Below are 20,120 nucleotides of genomic sequence, written 5' to 3'. Positions count from 1 at the left end.
ACTCGTCCGGGCTACCCAATTCATACGCCCGCCACCACTGATAAGCCTCTCCCCTAAGCTGGAGCATAACAAAAGAAACCCCGCTCGTCTCCACAATACCCATAGTACGAAGAATGCAGTGACACTCCTCCAGGAAACCTTGGCATTGTCTGTCGCCAATCCACTGAAGGTAGGAGGGTGGTACTTCTTGTACCTCTCAAGTCTAAGTTGTTCTTCCTCAGATGCTGCTACCCTAACCATGGGCTGAACTGGGACCACATGTTGTGTCACCATGACACCACACCCCGAACCTGACCAACATGAACCCGCTGCTCTGGAGTGTGGCCGGAGTCTGAGCTTCTTCCTCGATCTGCGAAATAGTTGGTGCAACCGAAATTAACCCCGCCAGAGCCAATGTACCAAACATGCTAATGAACTGTGCTAATGTCTCCTGAAGTCCGGGGGTAACAGCATGCGCCTCCGGTACCTGCCCCCCAACTGGAACTACTGGCGGCTCCTCAACTGTTGCTCTGGTAGGTGCCCTAGCTGCGACACGTGCTCCTCATCGCCCTCTGCCTATAACACTAGCGACATCTGCTCCTGGGGTAATGTCATCAGCAACTGCAGCTCGTGTCCCAATCATCTGTGAGAGAATGGAATGATAAATGTTCAAAATTCGAGACCAATGAACTCGCACGAAAAGAATGAAGAAAGTGAAACTGTATTAATAGTTTTGTATCCTCTTGAAGATAAGTATAGACGTCTATGTACCGATTTCCAAGACTCTACTAAACTCCCTTATGACTCGTAGTACCTATGAACCTAGAGCTCTGATACCAATTTATCACGACCCAATCTTTCCTCCGTTGGGTATCGTCATGGCACCTAGTCTTAGACACTAGGTAAGCCATCCTTATCACACCGCATTCCGCGTTTTAGCCATCCTTATCACACCGCATGACTTCTAGTAGTTTTCCCTACTAGCCACGCGTATGAAGCCACTCTTATCTCACCGCATGCGTTTTAATACCTATACTTTATACCACCGCATGCGTAACAATACCACAATATATCACAATTTGCACCTCAAGTGCTCAAATAATTTATCTTGTCAAAATAATTCAACAATAATATTTTTCCATATTAAAGAGCTCACGGATCATGCCAAAATAAATCATGAATACTATTTTTCCACAATAAAGAGCTCACGGCTCCATCACAATGAGTACAAAAATCTTACAAAAATATTCAAGAATAAATAATTTAGAAAAATAATATTTAAAAATCTTTAATACGTTGCATTCAATATCAAATTTAAAAATGTCACATACTTCATATTAATAATGTTTAATTTAAAGAAAATCACCCTTCAAATATTGCACAGAATAAAAGAAACCAAGTTTCAACTAAACAGGTATAGCAATTAGAAGGAAAAGGTCAAACAATTTAAAGTATATATCTCAGACCAATGATGAAGAATAAAATAAGATAAAATAATTTAATAAATGCACAACAGTGATCTACACAATTTAAAAATATAATCTTTTACATTTAGCCCGTATACACACTCGTCATTTCAATAATCACATCAATATCAATTCTAGAGAAATTTCTCCCACACAAGGTTAGACAAGTCACTTACCTCGACTTGCTCCAATTTAACCAAGTATTATACTTTTTCCTCGATTTTCTGACTCTGATCGACTCGTATCTAGTCATAATTAATTCGATGTAGTCAACAAAAATTATAGGAATCGATTTCAAAATAAAATATTACATTTTTCAATAAAATCCGAAATTAGCTCAAAAATTGTCCGTGGGGCCCACGTCTCGGAATCCGACGAAACTTATAAATTCCAACAACCCATTCAATTACAAGTCCAATCATACCAGTTTCACTCAAATCCGACTCCGGATCGACACCGGAATCTCAAAAAACAAATCTGTGAGATTTCTAAAATTTCCCCAATTTCAATCTCAAAACACTAATTAAATAGTGAAAATAATGATATATTTGTGTATATTGACCAAATCCGAGTTAGAATCACTTACCCAAATGTTTCTCCTTAAAAATCTGTCAAATATCGCCTATGCTCTCGCTCCAATTTGTTAAAAATGGTGTATGGGACGAATGCCCTCCTTTATAATTCTCCCCAGGCAGCCCTCGGTTTATAGCCTCGATTTACAGCCTCGATTTCCAACCTCGATTTCTAACCTCGATTCACAACCTCGATTTCCAACCTCGATTTACAACGTCAATTTCCAACCTCGATTTCCAGCCTCGATTTCCATCCTCGATTTACAGCCTCGATTCACAGCCTCGATTTCCATCCTATTTTGACGTCGATTCTTGACCTCGATTTTGACAGATAAAGAAAAAACCATATCAGCCAAAAACAAGCAAACTCAACTTCAACAGTCTCCCAACTTCAATTCTTGATCCGTTAACCATCCGAAACTCAACCAAGACCCTCGAGACCTCAACCAAATACACCAACAAGTCCTAAAATATCATACGAGCTTCTTTGAAACCTCAAATCACATCAAACAACACTAAAATCACAAATTACACCCAATTCAAGCTTAATGAAACTTAAGAATTTTCAACTTCTACATTCGATGTCGAAACCTATAGATTCAAGTCCGATTGACCTCAAATTTTGCACACAAGTCATAAAATGACATAACGGAGCTGTGAAAATTTTCAGAACTGGATTCCGACCCCGATATTAAAAAGTCAACTCCCCGGTCAAACATCCAAACTTAAATTCCTATTTTAGTCATTTCAAGCCTAATTTCACTACGGACTTCCAAGTAAAATTCCAATCACACTCCTAAGTCCAAAAATACCATACGGAGCTGTTGGAATCATAAAAATTATATTTCGGGGTTATTTGCACATAATTCGACATCCGGTCACTATTTGAACTTAAACTTTTAATTTTTCATCAAAATTCCATATCTCGGGCTAGGGACCTCGGAATTAAATTCTAGGAATATGCCCAAGTCCCAAATCACAATACAGACATACCAGAACTGTTAAAATACTGATCTGAGTCCGTTTGCCTAAAATGTTGACCAAAGTCAACTCAATTGAGTTTTAAAGCTCTAATTCACATTTTAATCCCTTTTTCACATAAAAACTTTTCGGATAATTTTACGGACTATACACGCAAGTCGAGGAATGATAAATAGTACTTTTTGATGTCTTAGAATACAAAATTAATTATTAAATTTAAAGATGACATTTTGGGTCATCACATCTCCACCTATAAAACAAATGTTCGTCCTCGAACGGAGTTAGAAATAAAACAAAATACCTAAGCTGGTGAATAAGTGTGGATAACAGTTGCGCATATCATTCTCGGTCTCCCAAGTCGCCTCCTCGGCCGGATGACCCTTCCACTGAACCTTCACGAAAGCAATGTTCTTTGACCTCAACTTTTGAACCAGCCTATCTAAAATAGCCACTAGTTCCTCAACATAAGATAGATCCTTATCCAACTGAACCGAACTGAAGTCTAACACATGAGACAGATCGCCGTGATATTTCCGAAGCATGGAAACATGGAATACCAGATGAACCGCAGAGAGGCTATGTGGTAGTGCAAGTTTGTAAGCCACCTCTCCAACTCTCTCAAGAATCTCAAAAGGACCAATATACCTAGGGATCAACTTTCCCTTCTTCCCGAACCTCATCACACCCTTCATAGGAGAAACCCGTAGCAATACCCGCTCACCAACCATGAATGCAACATCGCGAACCTTCCGATACGCATAACTCTTATTTCTAGATTGGGTTGTACGAAGTCGATCCTGACTCAACTTAACCTTTTCCAAGGCATCCTGAACCAAGTTTGTACCCAATAGTCTAGCCTCGCCCGGTTCGAACCAACCCACTGCAAACTGGCACCACCTACCATACAAGGCCTCATACGGAGCCATCTGAATGCTTGACTGGTAAATGTTATTGTAAGCAAACTCCGCAAGTGGTAAGAACTGATCCCAAGCACCCCCAAAATCAATCACACACATACGAAGCATATCCTCCAGTATTTGAATAGTGCGTTCAGATTGCTCGTCCATCTGAGGGTGAAATGTTTTACTCAACTCTACCCGAGTACCCAACTCACGTTGTACTGCCCTCCAGAACCGTGATGTAAACTGTATACCCCGGTCATAGATGATAGATACCGGTACGCCATGGAGTCTGACAATCTCGCGAATATATACCCGAGCCAGCTGCTTTGAAGAGTAAGTAGTAACCACAGGAATGAAATGAGCTAACTTGGTCAATCTATCCACAATCACCCAAGCTGCATCAAACTTCCTCTGAGTCCGTGGGAGCCCAAAAACAAAATCCATAGTGATCTGCTCCTATTGCCATTCTGGAATCTCCACTTGTGAATCAATCCACCCGGTCGTTGATGTTCATACTTCACTGCTGGAAATTTAGGCACCGAGCTACATATTCCACAATGTCTTTCTTAATCTGCCTCCACCAATAGTGATGTCTCAAGTCCTGATACATCTTTGCTGCACCCGGAAGAATGGAGTACCGCGTACTGTAAGCCTCCTGGAGAATCAACTCACGCAAGCCATCTATATTGGGTACACATAGCTTTCCCTGCATCTGTAATACATTGTCATCTCCAATAGTGACTTCCTTGGCATCACCATGTTGAACTGTATCCTTAAGGATAAGAAAATGAGGGTCATCATACTGACGCTCCCTGATACGATCATAAAGAGAAGACTGAGAAACCACAAAAGCCAAAACTCGACTCGTCTCGGCTCGAAAACATCCAATCTAACAAACTGGTTGGCCAAAGCCCGAACATCCAAGGCTAAAGGCCTCTCTGCTACCGATAAATATGCTAAGCTGCCCAAACTCTCCGCCTTACGACTCAAGGCATCAGTCACTACATTGGCTTACCCAGGATGATAGAGAATGGTGATATCATAATCCTTAAGCAACTCCAACCACCTACGCTGTCGCAAATTAAGATCCTTCTATTTAAATAGATGTTGTAGACTTCAGTGATCGGTGTAGACCTCGCAATGGACACCGAACAAATAATGCCGCCAAATCTTCAAGGCATGACTAATAGCTTCTAACTCAAGGTCGTGTACAGGATAATTCTTCTCATGCACCTTTAACTGTCTGGACGCGTAGGCAATCACCCTATCGTCATTCATCAACATTGCGCCGAGACCAATACGCGATGCACCACAGTACATAGTATAAAACCCTGAACCTGTAGGTAATACGAATACTGGGGTTGTAGTCAAAGATGTCTTGAGATTTTGGAAGCTCTCCTCACATTCCTCGGTCCACTTGACGGAGCACCCTTCTGGGTCAATTTGGTCATAGATGCAGCAATAAAAGAGAAACCCTTTACAAATCGGCGATAATACCCTGCCAAACCAAGGAAACTCCGAATTTTCGTAACTGAGGACGGTCTGGACCAACTCTGCACTGCTTCAATCTTCTTCGGATCTAACTTGATTCCCTCGCATGAAACTATATGACCAAAAAATCCCACTGAATCAAGCCAGAATTAACACTTAGAAAATTTTGCATATAACTTCTTTTCTCTCAAAGTCTGAAGCACAGTCCTCGGGTATTGTTCATGATCTTCCCGACTCCGGGAATAAACTAGAATGTCATCAATAAATACAATGACGAAAGAATCAAGATAGGGCTAAAATATACTATTCATTAAGTGCATAAATGCTGCTGGGGCGTTGGTTAGCCCAAATGGCATCACAAGGAATTCGTAATGACCGTACAGAGTCCTTAAAGCAGTCTTCGGGATATTTGGCTCCCGAATCTTCAACTGATGATAGCCTGAACGTAAGTCGATCTTAGAGAACACTCTAGCACCTTGAAGCTGATCAAATAGATCATTAATGCATGGAAATGGATACATGTTCTTCATTGTAGCCTTGTTCAGCTGGCGGTAATCAATACACATCCGCATAGAACCATCCTTCTTCTTCACAAATAAGATAGGAGCACCCCAAGGTGATACACTGGGCCGAATGAAACCCTTATCAAGCAACTCCTGTAATTGTTCTTTTAATTCTTTCAACTCTGCTGAGGTCATACGATATGGTGGAATAGAAATGGGCTGAGTTCTAGGTAATAAATCAATTCCAAAGTCAATATCTCTGTCGGGTGGCATACCCGGAAGATCTACTGGAAATACATCAGGAAAATCCATCACTACAGGAACTGACTCCATAGTAGGAGTATCAATACTAACATCTCTCCCATAGGCCAGATACGCATCATACCCCTTCTCAACCATTCATTGATCTTTAAGAAATGAAACAACCCTGCTATGAACATGATCCGAGGTACCTCTCCACTCTAGCAGCGGTAGACCTGGCATAGACAATGTCACCGTCTTGGCGTAACAAACCAGAATAGCATGATAGGGCAACAACCAGTCCATGCCCAAAATAATATCTAAATACACCATACTGAGCAATAATAAATTAGCCCTGGTCTCAAAACCACTGATAACAATTAAACACGACCGATACACACGGTCCACAATAATAGATTCACCCACGGGTGTAGATACATAAACATAAGAACTCATGGAATCACGTGATGCACCCAAATACGGGGAAAAATAAGATGACACATAAGAGTAAGTGGATCCTGGATCAAATAAGACTGATACATCTCTATGACAGACCGGAATAATACCTGTGATAACAGAATCGGATGCAACTGCCTCTGTCCTAGCAGGAAGGGCATAATATCTGGCCTGGCCCCCTCTCTAGGGCGACCTCTACCTGCCCGACCTCCACCTCTGGCTGGCTATGCAGGTGGAGTGGCAACTAGTGCAGTAATCATGGCCTGAGAAATCTAAGGGCCCTGTGGAATAAGTGGGGCCTGAGAAAGTGATGGAGGTGCACCCCTCCTAAATCTAGGGCAATCTCTCATAATATGACGAGTGCCACCATACTCAAAACAAGCCCTCAGAGGATGTGGCTGCTGAGACTGACTCGGCCCTGATCGACTAGACTGCCTGCTGAAAGCACCCCGTACAGAAGGTACAGAAGACACTAGCGGTGCATAATATGAAACCTGAGGTTTAGGAGTAGCCGGAATACCACTGGAAGCTGGAAGTGGTGAATGAATAGGACGACTCACATAACCTCAACCATGACGGGCTGCAACTGGGGCACGAGAATTATTATATGTGCCAGAATCTCGGGGTCTCTTAGCTTCCCTCTCTTCCCTCTCCCGGATCCGCATACCTTCCAATCTCCTAGAAATTGACACCACCTGTTGGTATGTGATGTCCATCTCTATCTCTCGGGCCATACTGTATCTGATATTACAGTGGAGACCCTCAATAAATCTGCGAACCCGCTCTCGAACATTAGCAACTAAGGCTGGTGCATGCCTCGCCAAATCAATGAATCGGACCGCATACTCTGACACAGTCATAGAACCCTGGCACTGTTGCTCAAACTCTGTGCGCCATGCATCTCTAAGATTCTGGGGAACATACTCTATTAAGAACATATCTGAAAATTGAGTCCAAGTGAGTGAAGATGCCTCACCGGGACTATCCAACTCATATGCCCGCCACCACTGGTAGGCTGCTCCTCTAAACTGGAATGCCGTGAAAGAAACCCCATTGGAATCCACAATACCCATAGTACGAAGGATACAGTGACATTCCTCCAGAAAACCCTGAGCATCCTCTGAAGCTAAACCGCTGAAAGTGAGAGGGTGGTATTTCTTGTACCTCTCGAGTCTGAGCTGCTCCCCCTCTGAAACTGTTGTCATAATCTCAGGCCAAACTGGAACAACTGGCTGCACTGGTATAACCACTGAGGCATGGTTAACTTGTGCCTGTGGCTCTGGAGTATGGGCGGCACGAGTCTGTGCTCCTCCCCCGGCCTGTGATGTGGCAGGAGCAAGTGGAATTAACCCTGCATGAGCTAAAGTACCAAACATGCACAAAAACATGGCAAGAGTCTCCTGAAGTGCAGGAGTAGTAACAGACATCTCAGGTGCCTGCTCTCTAACAGGAGCTACTGGTGGCTCTGGTGCAGCAGCTCGTACAGGTGCTCTGGCTGTACTATGTGGTTTTCTCGGCCTCTGGCCCGACCCCGGCCTCTTGCGGCTCCGACAGGGGGCGCGGGTGTCTGATCATCGAATCCAGTTGTGCGTGTTCTCACCATCTATGAGAGAAAAGAAAGACAATTGTTTAGAACTTTGAAATCAACAATGGCGCACGATAAGGAATCAAATAAGTGAATATTTCCTAATAGTTCCATAGCCTCTCGAAGATAAGTACAGACGTCTCCGTACCGATCCGCAAGGCTCTACTAAACCTGCTTGTGACTCATTACGCCTATGAACCTAGAGCTCTGATACCAACTTGTCACGACCCCAAATTCCATCCGTAGGATGTCGTGATGGCACCTATTCTCTAAATCTAGGTAAGCCTAACAATGCGGAATAATAATAAATTTCTGAAATAAATAAACTACAATTCAAACATTTTCAACTCTCAAAACCCGGTAGAAATAAATCACAAGCTTTTAAGAATTTATTCTCAATGTCTCTATATATCAAGGTCTAAATAAAAATAAGGAAGCAACATAAAATGATAGAAGGGGACTACGGAGTCTGCGGATGCTGGCAGATATACCTCGAAGTCTCCGTGCGCAGGTAACTCACTGACGTCTAGGCAGGTAAGATGTACCTAGATCTGCACAAAAAGATGTGCAGAAGCATAGTATGAGTACACCACGACGGTATCCAGTAAGTGCCAAGCCTAACCTCGGTAGAGTAGTGACGAGGTCAGGTAAGGCCCTATTGTAATATAATAATGGCATGGTAAAATGTTTAACAATATAGTAAAATAAAATGACATTGAAAATGAATCAAGTAGTATGTCACCATTTAATTACGTAAACTAATGGCAAATAATATCTCGTGGAAACAAAACAGAATTCCTTTCAACTTTAAGAAAATCACAACAAATAATTAAGTCAACTGCGGCCATAAATCAATATCAACAAGGGCACTCCCGAGATACCTCCTCATAGTCCCAAATCATAAATAAATTCACAATATCTCATTTCTTTATCTCACCGCGGGAACCTTCACAATATATTTTAAAGAAAACAATTTTTCCGAAATAGCATCCCGCGTTTTAGCCATCCTTATCACACCGCATGACTTCTAATAGTTTTTTCTACTAGCCACGCGTATCAAGCCACCCTTATCTCACCGCATGCGTTTCAATACCCAGACTTTATACCACCGCATGCGTAACAATACCATAATATATCATAATTTGCACCTCAAGTGCTCAAATAATTTATCTTGCCAAAATAATTCAACAACAATATTTTTTCACATTAAAGAGCTCACGAATATTGCCAAAATAAATCATAAATAATATTTATCCACAATAACGAGCTCACGGCTCCATCATAATGAGTACAAAAATCTTACAAAAATATTCAAGAATAAATAATTCAGGAAAATAATATTTAAAAATCTTTAATACGTTGCATTCAATATCAAATTTAAAAATGTCAAATACTTCATATTAATAATGTTAATTTAAAGAAAATCACCCTTCAAATAATGCACAAAATAAAAGAAACCAAGTTTCAACTAAACAGGTATAACAATTAGCAGGAAAAGGTCAAACAATTTAAAGTATATATCTCACACCAATGATGAAGAATATAACAAGATAAAATAATTTAATAAATGCGCAACAGTGATCTACACAATTTAAAAATATAATCTTTCACATTTAGCCCGTGTACACACTTGTCATTTCAATAATCACATCAATATCAATTCTAGGGAAAATTTCTCCCACACAAGGTTAGACAAGTAACTTACCTCGACTTGCTCCAATTTAACTAAGTATTATATTTTTTTCTCGATTTTCTGACTCTGATCGACTCGTATCTAGTCATAATTAATTCGATACAGTCAACAAAAATTATAGGAATCGATTTCATAAGAAAATATTACATTTTTGAATGAAATCCGAAATTAGCTCAAAAATTGCTCATGGGGCCCATGTCTCAGAATACGGCGAAACTTACAAAATCCGACAACCCATTCAATTACGAGTCCAATCATACAAGTTTCACTCAAATCCGACTTCGGATCGACACCGAAATCTCAAAAATTCGTTTATATGAGATTTCTAAAATTTCCCAAATTTCAATCTCAAAATACTAATTAAATGGTGAAAACAATGATATATTCGTGTATATTGACAAAATCCGAGTTAGAACCACTTACCCAAATATTTTTTCCTAAAAATCTGTCAAAAATCGCCTATGTTCACGCTCCAATTTGTTAAAAATGGCGAATGGGACGAATGCCCTCCTTTATAATTTTTTGCCCAAGCAACCCTCGATTTCCATCCTAGATTTCCAACTTCGATTTCCATCCTAGATTTATAACCTCGATTTACAGCCTCGATTTCTAACCTCGATTCATAGCCTCGATTTCCAACCTCGATTCACAGCCTCAATTTCTAACCTCGATTTCCATCCTCGATTTACAGCCTCGATTCACAGCCTCGATTTCTAACCTCGATTTCCAACCTCGATTTCCATCATCGATTTACAACATCGATTTCCAACCTCGATTTACAGCCTCGATTCACAACCTCGATTTCCATCCTATTTTGACCTCGATTTTGACATATAAAGGAAAACCCAGACCACCAAAAACCAGCAAACTCAACTTCAGCAGCCTCCCAACTTCAATTCTTGATCCGTTAACCATCCGAAACTCACCCAAGGCCCTCGGGACCTCAACCAAATACACCAACAAGTCCTAAAACATTATACGATTACATTTGAAACCTCAAATCACATCAAATAACACTAAAATCACAAATTACACCCAATTCAAGCTTAATGAAACTTAAGAATTTCCAACTTCTACATTTGATGTCTAAACCTATCAAATCAAGTCCAATTGACCTCAAATTTTTCACACTAGTCATAAATGACATAACAAAGCTGTAAAAATTTTCAAAACTGAATTCCGACCCCGATACCAAAAAGTCAACTCCCTGGTCAAACGTCCAAACTTAAATTTCTATTTTAGCCATTTCAATCTTAATTTCACTACGGACTTTCAAATAAAATTTCGATCACGCTCCTAAGTCCAAAAGTACCATACGGAGCTGTTGGAATCATCAAAATTCTATTCTGGGGTTATTTGAACATAATTCGACATCCGATCACTATTTGAACTTAAACTTTTAATTTTTTATCAAAATTTCATATCTCGGATTAGGGACCTCAGAATTAAATTTCGGGAATATGCCCAAGCCCCAAATCACAATATAGACCTACTAGAACTGTCAAAATACTACTCCGAGTCCGTTTGCTCAAAATATTGACCAAAGTCAACTCAGTTGAGTTTTAAAGCTCTAATTCACATTTTAATCCATTTTTCACATAAAAACTTTCCGAAAAATTTTACGGACTGCACACGCAAGTCGAGGAATGATAAATAGTACTTTTCGAGGTCTTAGAACACAGAATTAATTATTAAATTTAAAGATGATATTTTGGGTCATCACACTCACCATATGTGCAATAGTAAAATAAATGCCCGTCTTGTCTCGCCACACGTGCATAATAATGATCCCACCTTGTCTAGCCATATGCGCAATCCACATATATATATATATCCCGCCTTCTCACACCGCATGTATAAATATCAATAGTAACAATATCACGGCAGAAACCTCGTGCAACCTAATAACACTCGCACGACAGAAACCTCGTGCATCATAATAACAACAACCGCACGGCAGAAACCTCGTGCATCACAACAACAAGTACAACTACAACAATGACAATAATACAAGGGTACGACAAATAAGTCAACTCAGAGATTCCAGAACTTAAAGAAATGGAGGAACTAATTCACAAGGAGTATCCACAATCGGGGAATGCTAGCCATAATAAGAACATCTCAAATAGAAAGGAAATACTATGTAATAATGGTCCACAATATGCAGTTCGACAACGAAGAAGGTAACACATGCCGAATAATTCCAGATAAGGACAAGTCAACCAAAATATAGGATATCTAACTTCTTTGAAGGTTGGGCAATTAGGAAAGAGATACAACAAATTCATCTAAGAAGAAGCAGCCGAAAGGTAAGCATAATCCCAATTAAGGCTGAACAATTACAGAAGATATAGTAATAATATTAATTAAAGATAAGCAGTTAGGGAAAGGATAACATGGCAATAAAAAGGTAACAATTTCAGTTAAGGCACATATGAATCAAATAAGCAATAAAAGTGAATCATGAAGCAATTAATTCTAATTAAGTATGTAGAGGTGAAACTAGTAATTAAGACGCGTAATAATAACAAGAAGAACTACATATTTAGTGAATACAAGGGCCTAAGGACCCTAAAAGGCCAATTTTCCAAAAATAAGTCCGAGCACATACTCGTCACCTCGCGTACACGGACTACATTTAGCATAGAAGACTTAAATCCTAAGGAGTAGTTCCCCCACACGAAGTTAGGCAAGATACTTACCTCAAAGAAGACAAACCGATACTCAAAAATGAACTTCTCGGTGAAATGGCCTCCGGACGGCTCAAACCTAATCAAAATAACTACAAAGCACAAATAAAACTCATAAGAAACTATTTCGGATCATAAAGCTTCAATCTTTATCAAAATCTAAAAATCGACCCAAAAGTCGACTCCTAGGCCCGCACCTCGGAACCCGACAAATTTCACAAAACTCGAACACTCATTCTGATACGAGTTCAACCATACTAAATTTATCAAATTTCGATACCATTTCGTCTCTCAAATCATGATTTTCATTTTGAAAGTTTTCTTCAAACATCTCCATCTTTCTCAACTCAAAACACAAATTAAATGATAAAAATAAAGATAAAACCATAGAATATAATAAATTCTAGGTGAAGAATACTTATCCAATCGATTTCCTTTAAAAACCCTCAAAGCATCACTCAAAACCGATCTCTTGAACTCCAAAAATGGCGAAAATGGCAAATCCTCGGAATAGAGTACTATTTATTCTACCCAGGTCTTAAAGCATCGCGAACGCGGAAGGGTAATCGCATTCGCGAAGAAGAAAAGTGAAGGTTGCCAGAAGACCCTTCGTGAACGCGAAGCACAAGGGATAAGAACCTAAGCGAACTCGAAGAGGACACACGAACGCGTAGGGTAAATGATCACTAACACTCAAGGCCTGGTTTCTACTACGCGAACGCTGAAGGAAGGATGCGAACACGAAGAAGGAAAAAAGGCAGACCTTTGCGAACGCGAGAGCTTGAACGTGAATGCGAAGAGGAAATATTAGGCGGGTCATCAGAACACTACACGAACGCGAAAGGCACTTCGCGATCGCGAAGAAGAACATCAGATGACAGAAAACAATAGTTCAAAATAGGAGAAAATGACCTGTGGCCCATCCGAAATACACCCGAGGCCCCCGAGCCCTCAACCAAACATACCAACTAGTCCTAAACTACCATACGAACTTAGTCGAGCACTCGAATCACACCAAACAACGCTAAAAACACAATTCACCCTCCGATTCAAACTTGATGAACTTGAAACTTCTAATTTATACAACTAATGCCGAAACCTACTAAATCACATCCGATTACCTCAAATTTTACACACAAGTCAAATTCAATCTTACGGACCTACTCCAACTAATGAAATCGGAATCCAACTCCGATATCAAAAAGTCCACTTTCGGTCAAAATCTCCGAAAAATTGACTTTCGCCATTTCAAGCTTAAATCAACTATGGACCTAAAATTCACCGTCTGAACATGCTCCTAAGTCCAAAATCACCCAACGGAGCTAATGGAATCGCCGTAACTTCATTTCGGAGTCGTCTTCACACAGTTCCAACTACGGTCAAAATCCTAAGACTTAAGCTTACGTTTTAGGGACTAAGTATCCCAAATCACTCTGAATCATCCGGTAACTGAATTCAACCACGCGCGCAAGTCAATACACATAATACGCAGCTGCTCAGGGCCTTATTTCGTCGAACGGGACTTAAATTCTCAAAACGACCGACTGGGTCGTTACAAGCTGATACATGTTGTATTCATTGCGAGACTGAATACAATTGCACGAACGAATACAACTGATATAGGTTGTATTCGTTGTGTGTGTTGAATACAAGTGATACAATTTAGTAACTATTGAACAGTAGCTATGAACGATAATTAGGTAAACTATAATTACTAGGCTCTAAATTATAGTGATTTATGAAAATTCCTTATTTTAAAGAAAATTTCACCTCCTATAGCAAAAGTATACACCATATTTATTATAAAACAAAATCATTTTAAAACATTATTTTCTATAGCTATTTATGGTATATACTATCATTGAGGCATGGAATACGCTATTTATGTTTTTCCTTTCTCTTTCTTTCAATTAACACAAGATTCTCTCTCAGATTTTTTCTTCCTTCTCTCTCTCTCTCTCTCTCTCTCTCTCTCTCTCTCTCTCTCTCTCTCTCTCTCTCTCTCTCTCTCTTCCTTCTCTTTCTTCGAGCAACTCAAGCCCTAATATTGATGGCCGGCGAGAAAGAAGAATCTCTCTCTCTTCGAGCAAATCAGGAAACAGAAAAGAGTGAATTTATAGAATGAAAATGAGCAATAATGATGAACTCTTACCATAAATTTGTTGTACGGATCCGACGAAGTTTCTTCTCTTCTTGGCCGAAAAACGCCATCTCCGACGAATTTTCTTCTCTTTTTTGCTATTTAGTCACATACAATGATACAAATACATTGTGTTGTGTATAAATTCACTCAAACACATTGTATTTTTATATAAATACTTTTTTTGCCTGTATTTATGTATTTCGAAGATCTGTATTTTTTTAATACAACTTAATACACTTGTATTCATGCATACTATACATACAGTATGCATGGAAATACACGATATAAATATTGAAATACATTGAATACAAACATTCAAACATAACAAAATATAAAAAGTGAAACATTTAATTTTAAAATAAAGTGAAATACAGTAAAATACACTTAATAAAAATAAAAATACAATGAATACAACCAATGAAATAGCAATAATAACATGTATTGAGAATAACTAAAATACCGTTAATACACATACATTTGAATACACTGAATATAAAATAACGAATACAATAAATACAAATATTGAATCTAATGAATGCAACGGTACAAAAAGAAATATTGAAATACACTAAATACAAAAATTAAATACAACAGTTATAAAGAACTGAAAAATTATTCTAATTAATTGGGTTGATAATGAGGCATGTTAGAATTCATTTTGTTGAGTTATATTAGGAGTGTATCATGCTAATTGATAGTATTTCCGTTATTAGACAGCTGGACATACCTATTTTTAAGGTGATTGTCGTTACTGTATTCATGAATACATGATGCGAATACATGTGAATACATGCGCGTACAGCTGGACTGCCCTGATTTTAGGTGCTTTTTGCTGTTGAATACATATGAATACACTATCGTAACAATTGAATAGCAGTTATAGAACGTAATTATGTATATGGTAGCTATACGAAGTTAATAGCCACTAAACACTAGTAGTTTCTGACAATTCCTCTATTTTAAAATACAATAAATGTATCCAAAACTGAATCATATTACAGGAGTTTTGCCTCGTCTCATTTGTGAGCCCAACTGCAATTTATTATAGGGATCTTTACGCAAATAGCCGTTAAATTTATTAATTCCTAATCGGTATATTAATTAAATTATACATTGTTATGCACATAATAAACATAAGTAGTGGGCGGCTATTTAGATCAATTTTTTTCTATTTATATATATCCAACAAATTCAAGTGTAAGAAAGCAGAGACGAAAATGAAAAGAGGATAATTAATGGTAAGATATAATCCAAATAGATAAATAGAAACAATTGGAAAAAACAAATCCAAGTGTGTGGCTCTACTGGCTACCGCCTTATCTAATGATAGACCAACTGTGGACACCATACATCCGCTACCAATTCACTCCACAACCCCCCCTCCCCCTCCCCCCCCCCCCGCGGGGGGCATCAACGATCACTAATATCACTACTACAAGAAGGACATTCACTTCCTCTGAATACCTTTTTCTCAGGAACATTCAGAAATGGCTTCTTCTACTCTTTCTCCAGTAACTCAGGTAATTAAACTGAAACTATCTTCATTTTTCATAACATAGCTTCTTCTATTGGGGCATGCAAAAGTTAATAATTTTTTCTTGTTTTTCCATATTTTTCAGCTATGCTCAAGCAAGAGTGGCTTGTCTTCAGTTTCACAATGTTTGCTAGTGAAGCCAATGAAGATTAACAGTCATGGATTGGGAAAAGATAAGAGGATGAAAGTGAAATGCATGGCTACAAGTATTCCAGCAGATGATAGAGTGCCTGATATGGAAAAGAGGAATCTCATGAATTTGCTTCTTTTGGGTGCTCTTTCTCTACCCACTGCTGGGATGTTGGTACCTTATGGTACTTTCTTTGTACCACCTGGGTTAGTTCTTCCTCCCTCTGTCACAAATTAGACCCCTGTTAGTTAAAATGAATTTAACTTCTATATACTCATGGTTTTAAAGTATCTTTACATTATCTGATCACATAAAAAATATTACATGCTAGTAATCGTCCACAATAAATGAAAATAATTATTTGGAAGATAAGGCACAAGTTAAATTAAGAAGAATTAACCTAAATAGCCGCTCACCCAATTGTAAAAACTAAAAATAGTCGGCAGATATATAATATATGTATAATTCATATATGAAATATGTATAATCAATGTATAATTTATGTATATTGGCTAGAAAAAGTAAATAACTATGTGAATCATTTTTTTAAAGAGATACCAAATGACTTTCTAGGATATGGTCTTAATATTTGGGGTATAGGAGTGCTATTATTTCCCAATCCTATTTATTCTGCATTTCGATTGGTTCTTGTTAGTACATTTTTTTTATTTTTTATGTTTTAATATTTTTTTTAGTTCTTGTTAGTATTGTTATTCAATATTAGGTCTAACTCTATGGTGTAGGTAGATAGTGTAAAAATTACTGTATTAAAATGATACTTAAGGTTGTTTCGAGTTATTGCCTTGTTGTTTCTGCGGCTTGGAAATTTTATGTTGCCAGAGGGGATTCTTTTCTTGTGGTTAAGCTTTTGGATTGTTAATTCATCAAACTGATACTCCAATGTGGAGGTTCAAGTTTCTTAGCATGTGTATCTGTTTTGTCTCTGCAGATTTTAGCAACTGGTGTAAAAGTTTTAGCCTCAAAGCTGTAACTTAAAGATGTTTTTCCTTTTTCCTTTTTGGGAGAAATTAGATGCCTTCTTAATTGAATTGGATGAAATAGTAGTACCAATTAAGTCCATTTTCTAACAATCCGTCTGTAAAAAAGATGAACTACCTTGTCTGTAATTTGTATGTTGTTATTCATGTTGTAGTGACTTGAATTAGTAAGGACATATGTATTATATTTAATATTAAAGGAGTCTCAATTGTAGACCATACGTTACTTTCTGTTCTGTTTCTTGTAAGTTTAGTTATATATTATACTCTGGAAGATATTCATGTACATATACTGTAAACCGTCCTGAAATGATAAGCCTGAATATTTCGTTTTTCATCCTACTGAATGATATCAAACATTTACTAAATCACAAGACTTCATACACATTGTCCATATTGATCTTCTAAGCTGATATGGGGATATCATGGTTTATGTTTCCAAGTTTCATATTGAGTAAAATTATACCCTTATAGACCAATATAATGCCAATGGAAACTTGATATCTTAACAATTCCTTTATACTAACAAAGCTAAAGGAAGAAAAGGCTGTTATATGCAAGAATCACTGGTATGATTACTAGACGGACTCGATCTATCTAGACTCTGTTGTCATTCAAATATTGTCTGTGTTACTAACCGCGACTCATGTTTTGTCGTTCCATTTGGAATTAATCAACAGGTCAGGGGGTGGTAGTGGTGGAACCCCTGCCAAGGATGCATTAGGTAATGATGTCATTGCATCTGAATGGCTCAAAACTCATCCACCTGGCAACCGAACTCTCACGCAAGGACTAAAGGTACTGTTACCTTTTCTTTATACCATCACAATTTATTTGTAAATTCAGTGTTTACTTGATGAGCTTAAGATTACAAGAAATGACATGTTGTCCGTGGTACATTCGGACAATTCTTCCGACATGGTAATTTAAGATTTCGGTGTTCTGATGTTGTTTGCGATGAAATTTTAGGGAGACCCTACTTATCTTGTTGTGGAGAATGATGGAACACTTGCAACCTATGGTATTAATGCTGTGTGTACTCACCTTGGTTGTGTTGTGCCATTTAATGCTGCTGAGAACAAGTTTATTTGCCCCTGCCATGGATCTCAATACAACAACCAAGGAAGAGTTGTTAGAGGACCTGCTCCTTTGGTAAGTCAACAGTACCCACTATTTTTCATGCTCTAAGCTTTTTTTATATCTTTTCTTATCATTGCGCCTTCAGCCCAAGCCTGATATTGACACATTTAGGACTTCTTTTGTTCTCTACCATCAAGGTAGGGGCAAGTCTGCGTACACCTAAGTTGCACGGACTCTCATTTTTTATGCCGAACCCGTCTCGACACGACACTGGGACGGGTGCGGGATACGTTTGGGATTCGGTCAATCAATTTCGGATACTTTGACCGGAGTCCGGTGACAAATTTGGGGAGAAATTGAGATTTTGATTTTTTCAAAATAAAAGATAAAACAGATTTTAAGACATGGAAATGTCATACCTTCCATATTATAGTCCTTTTTGTCGCATATTCGTTGCTTCTATAAAATTTTAGAATATCTTTATGGCTCTATTTTTATAATTTTGATTTTTCTTAACCGAATCCCAGCACCTGTATCCATACATGGATCCGCACCCCAAAATCTTAACATTTAGATTTTGCCGAATCCGACTCTCGGACCGTACCCGTATTGGATACCCGCACCCGAGTCCGAGCAACTTAGGCATACACACTATCCTCCGCAGACGGCACTTATGGGATTATACTGGGTTTTTTGTTGTTGGAACTTCTTTTGTTGGTCCAACTAAATCTATTGTTTTCGGCTTGAACTATGTTTACATATGAAAGAACTTGTCGACTCAGAGTAACATTGTGTTTTGTGGTTGGCACAGTCCTTGGCATTGGCTCATGCTGATATTGATGATGGGAAGGTGGTGTTTGTCCCATGGGTTGAAACAGACTTCAGAACTGGTGAAGATCCATGGTGGGCTTAGATCTCCTTATCACTATATTATCCTCTTGTATCTTTGTTACATAAAGCTTATCTCCTTTTTATGAAGTAAAAAGAAATATTCATTTTGAGATGTAACTATTGAAGCATAACCTTTGCAGTCCCATAATGACATTTTTTGTTTAAGATACAACTATTTCATTTGTTTATATATAACTTTATGTACATTGCTCCATTTTCATTACGGCCTTCAAAAGATGTTTTTGAATATGATCTCACGAACGAAAATTTCATTATAACTAAAATGTCTAACTAATATCATAAAAGAAAATGAAGAGAATAAAAGGAAAATATGCAACTAAGCATGAAAACATAATAAGTAGAAAGGTTTTACAAAACCAAAAGATATTATTGAACATACTAAATCACTTGACGAAATTAAACCAAAATGAGAACCTCACAACAAATTTTATTGAACTGGCCAAACAGAAAACTAAACAACAACAACACAACAACAATAAACTCAGTGAAATCTCACAAGTGGGGTCTGGGGAGGGTAAAGTGTACGCAGACCTTATCCCTACCTTATGATGATAGAGAGACTTTACCCCTACCTTATGATGATAGAGAGGTTATTTCCGGAAGACCCTCGGCAAACAGAAAAACCAAACATACATCACTGTTTTCCGGATGCTCGATCTGGACAAACTTTATTCTTCTGATGGTTGCTCACCCTCGTCCCTCGTTGCTGCTTGTTAATTTTCAATCTTATGGCAGCAAACACATAAATCTTGTTGCCCATGTTAT

The 20,120-nt window shown here is 38.4% G+C and overlaps 1 protein-coding gene across 1 annotated transcript; it reads left to right on the top strand.

The window, feature by feature from the left end:
* The first annotated feature begins 16,186 nt into the window (after nt 1-16,186).
* On the top strand, nt 16,187-19,499 carry LOC107765416 (cytochrome b6-f complex iron-sulfur subunit 1, chloroplastic). Its single transcript, NM_001324876.1, is given in 5 exon segments — nt 16,187-16,221; nt 16,321-16,571; nt 18,044-18,161; nt 18,333-18,515; nt 19,255-19,499. Coding segments are annotated over 5 exon segments (687 nt in total). The 5' UTR covers nt 16,187-16,188; the 3' UTR covers nt 19,357-19,499.
* Nucleotides 19,500-20,120: the final 621 nt, after the last annotated feature.

The sequence above is a fragment of the Nicotiana tabacum genome, chromosome 21, assembly GCF_000715075.1.
Source record: "Nicotiana tabacum cultivar K326 chromosome 21, ASM71507v2, whole genome shotgun sequence".
Classification (NCBI taxonomy): Eukaryota; Viridiplantae; Streptophyta; class Magnoliopsida; order Solanales; family Solanaceae; genus Nicotiana; species Nicotiana tabacum.
Note: the sequence above shows the minus strand (reverse complement) of the source record. Positions and strands in the feature narration are given on the sequence as shown.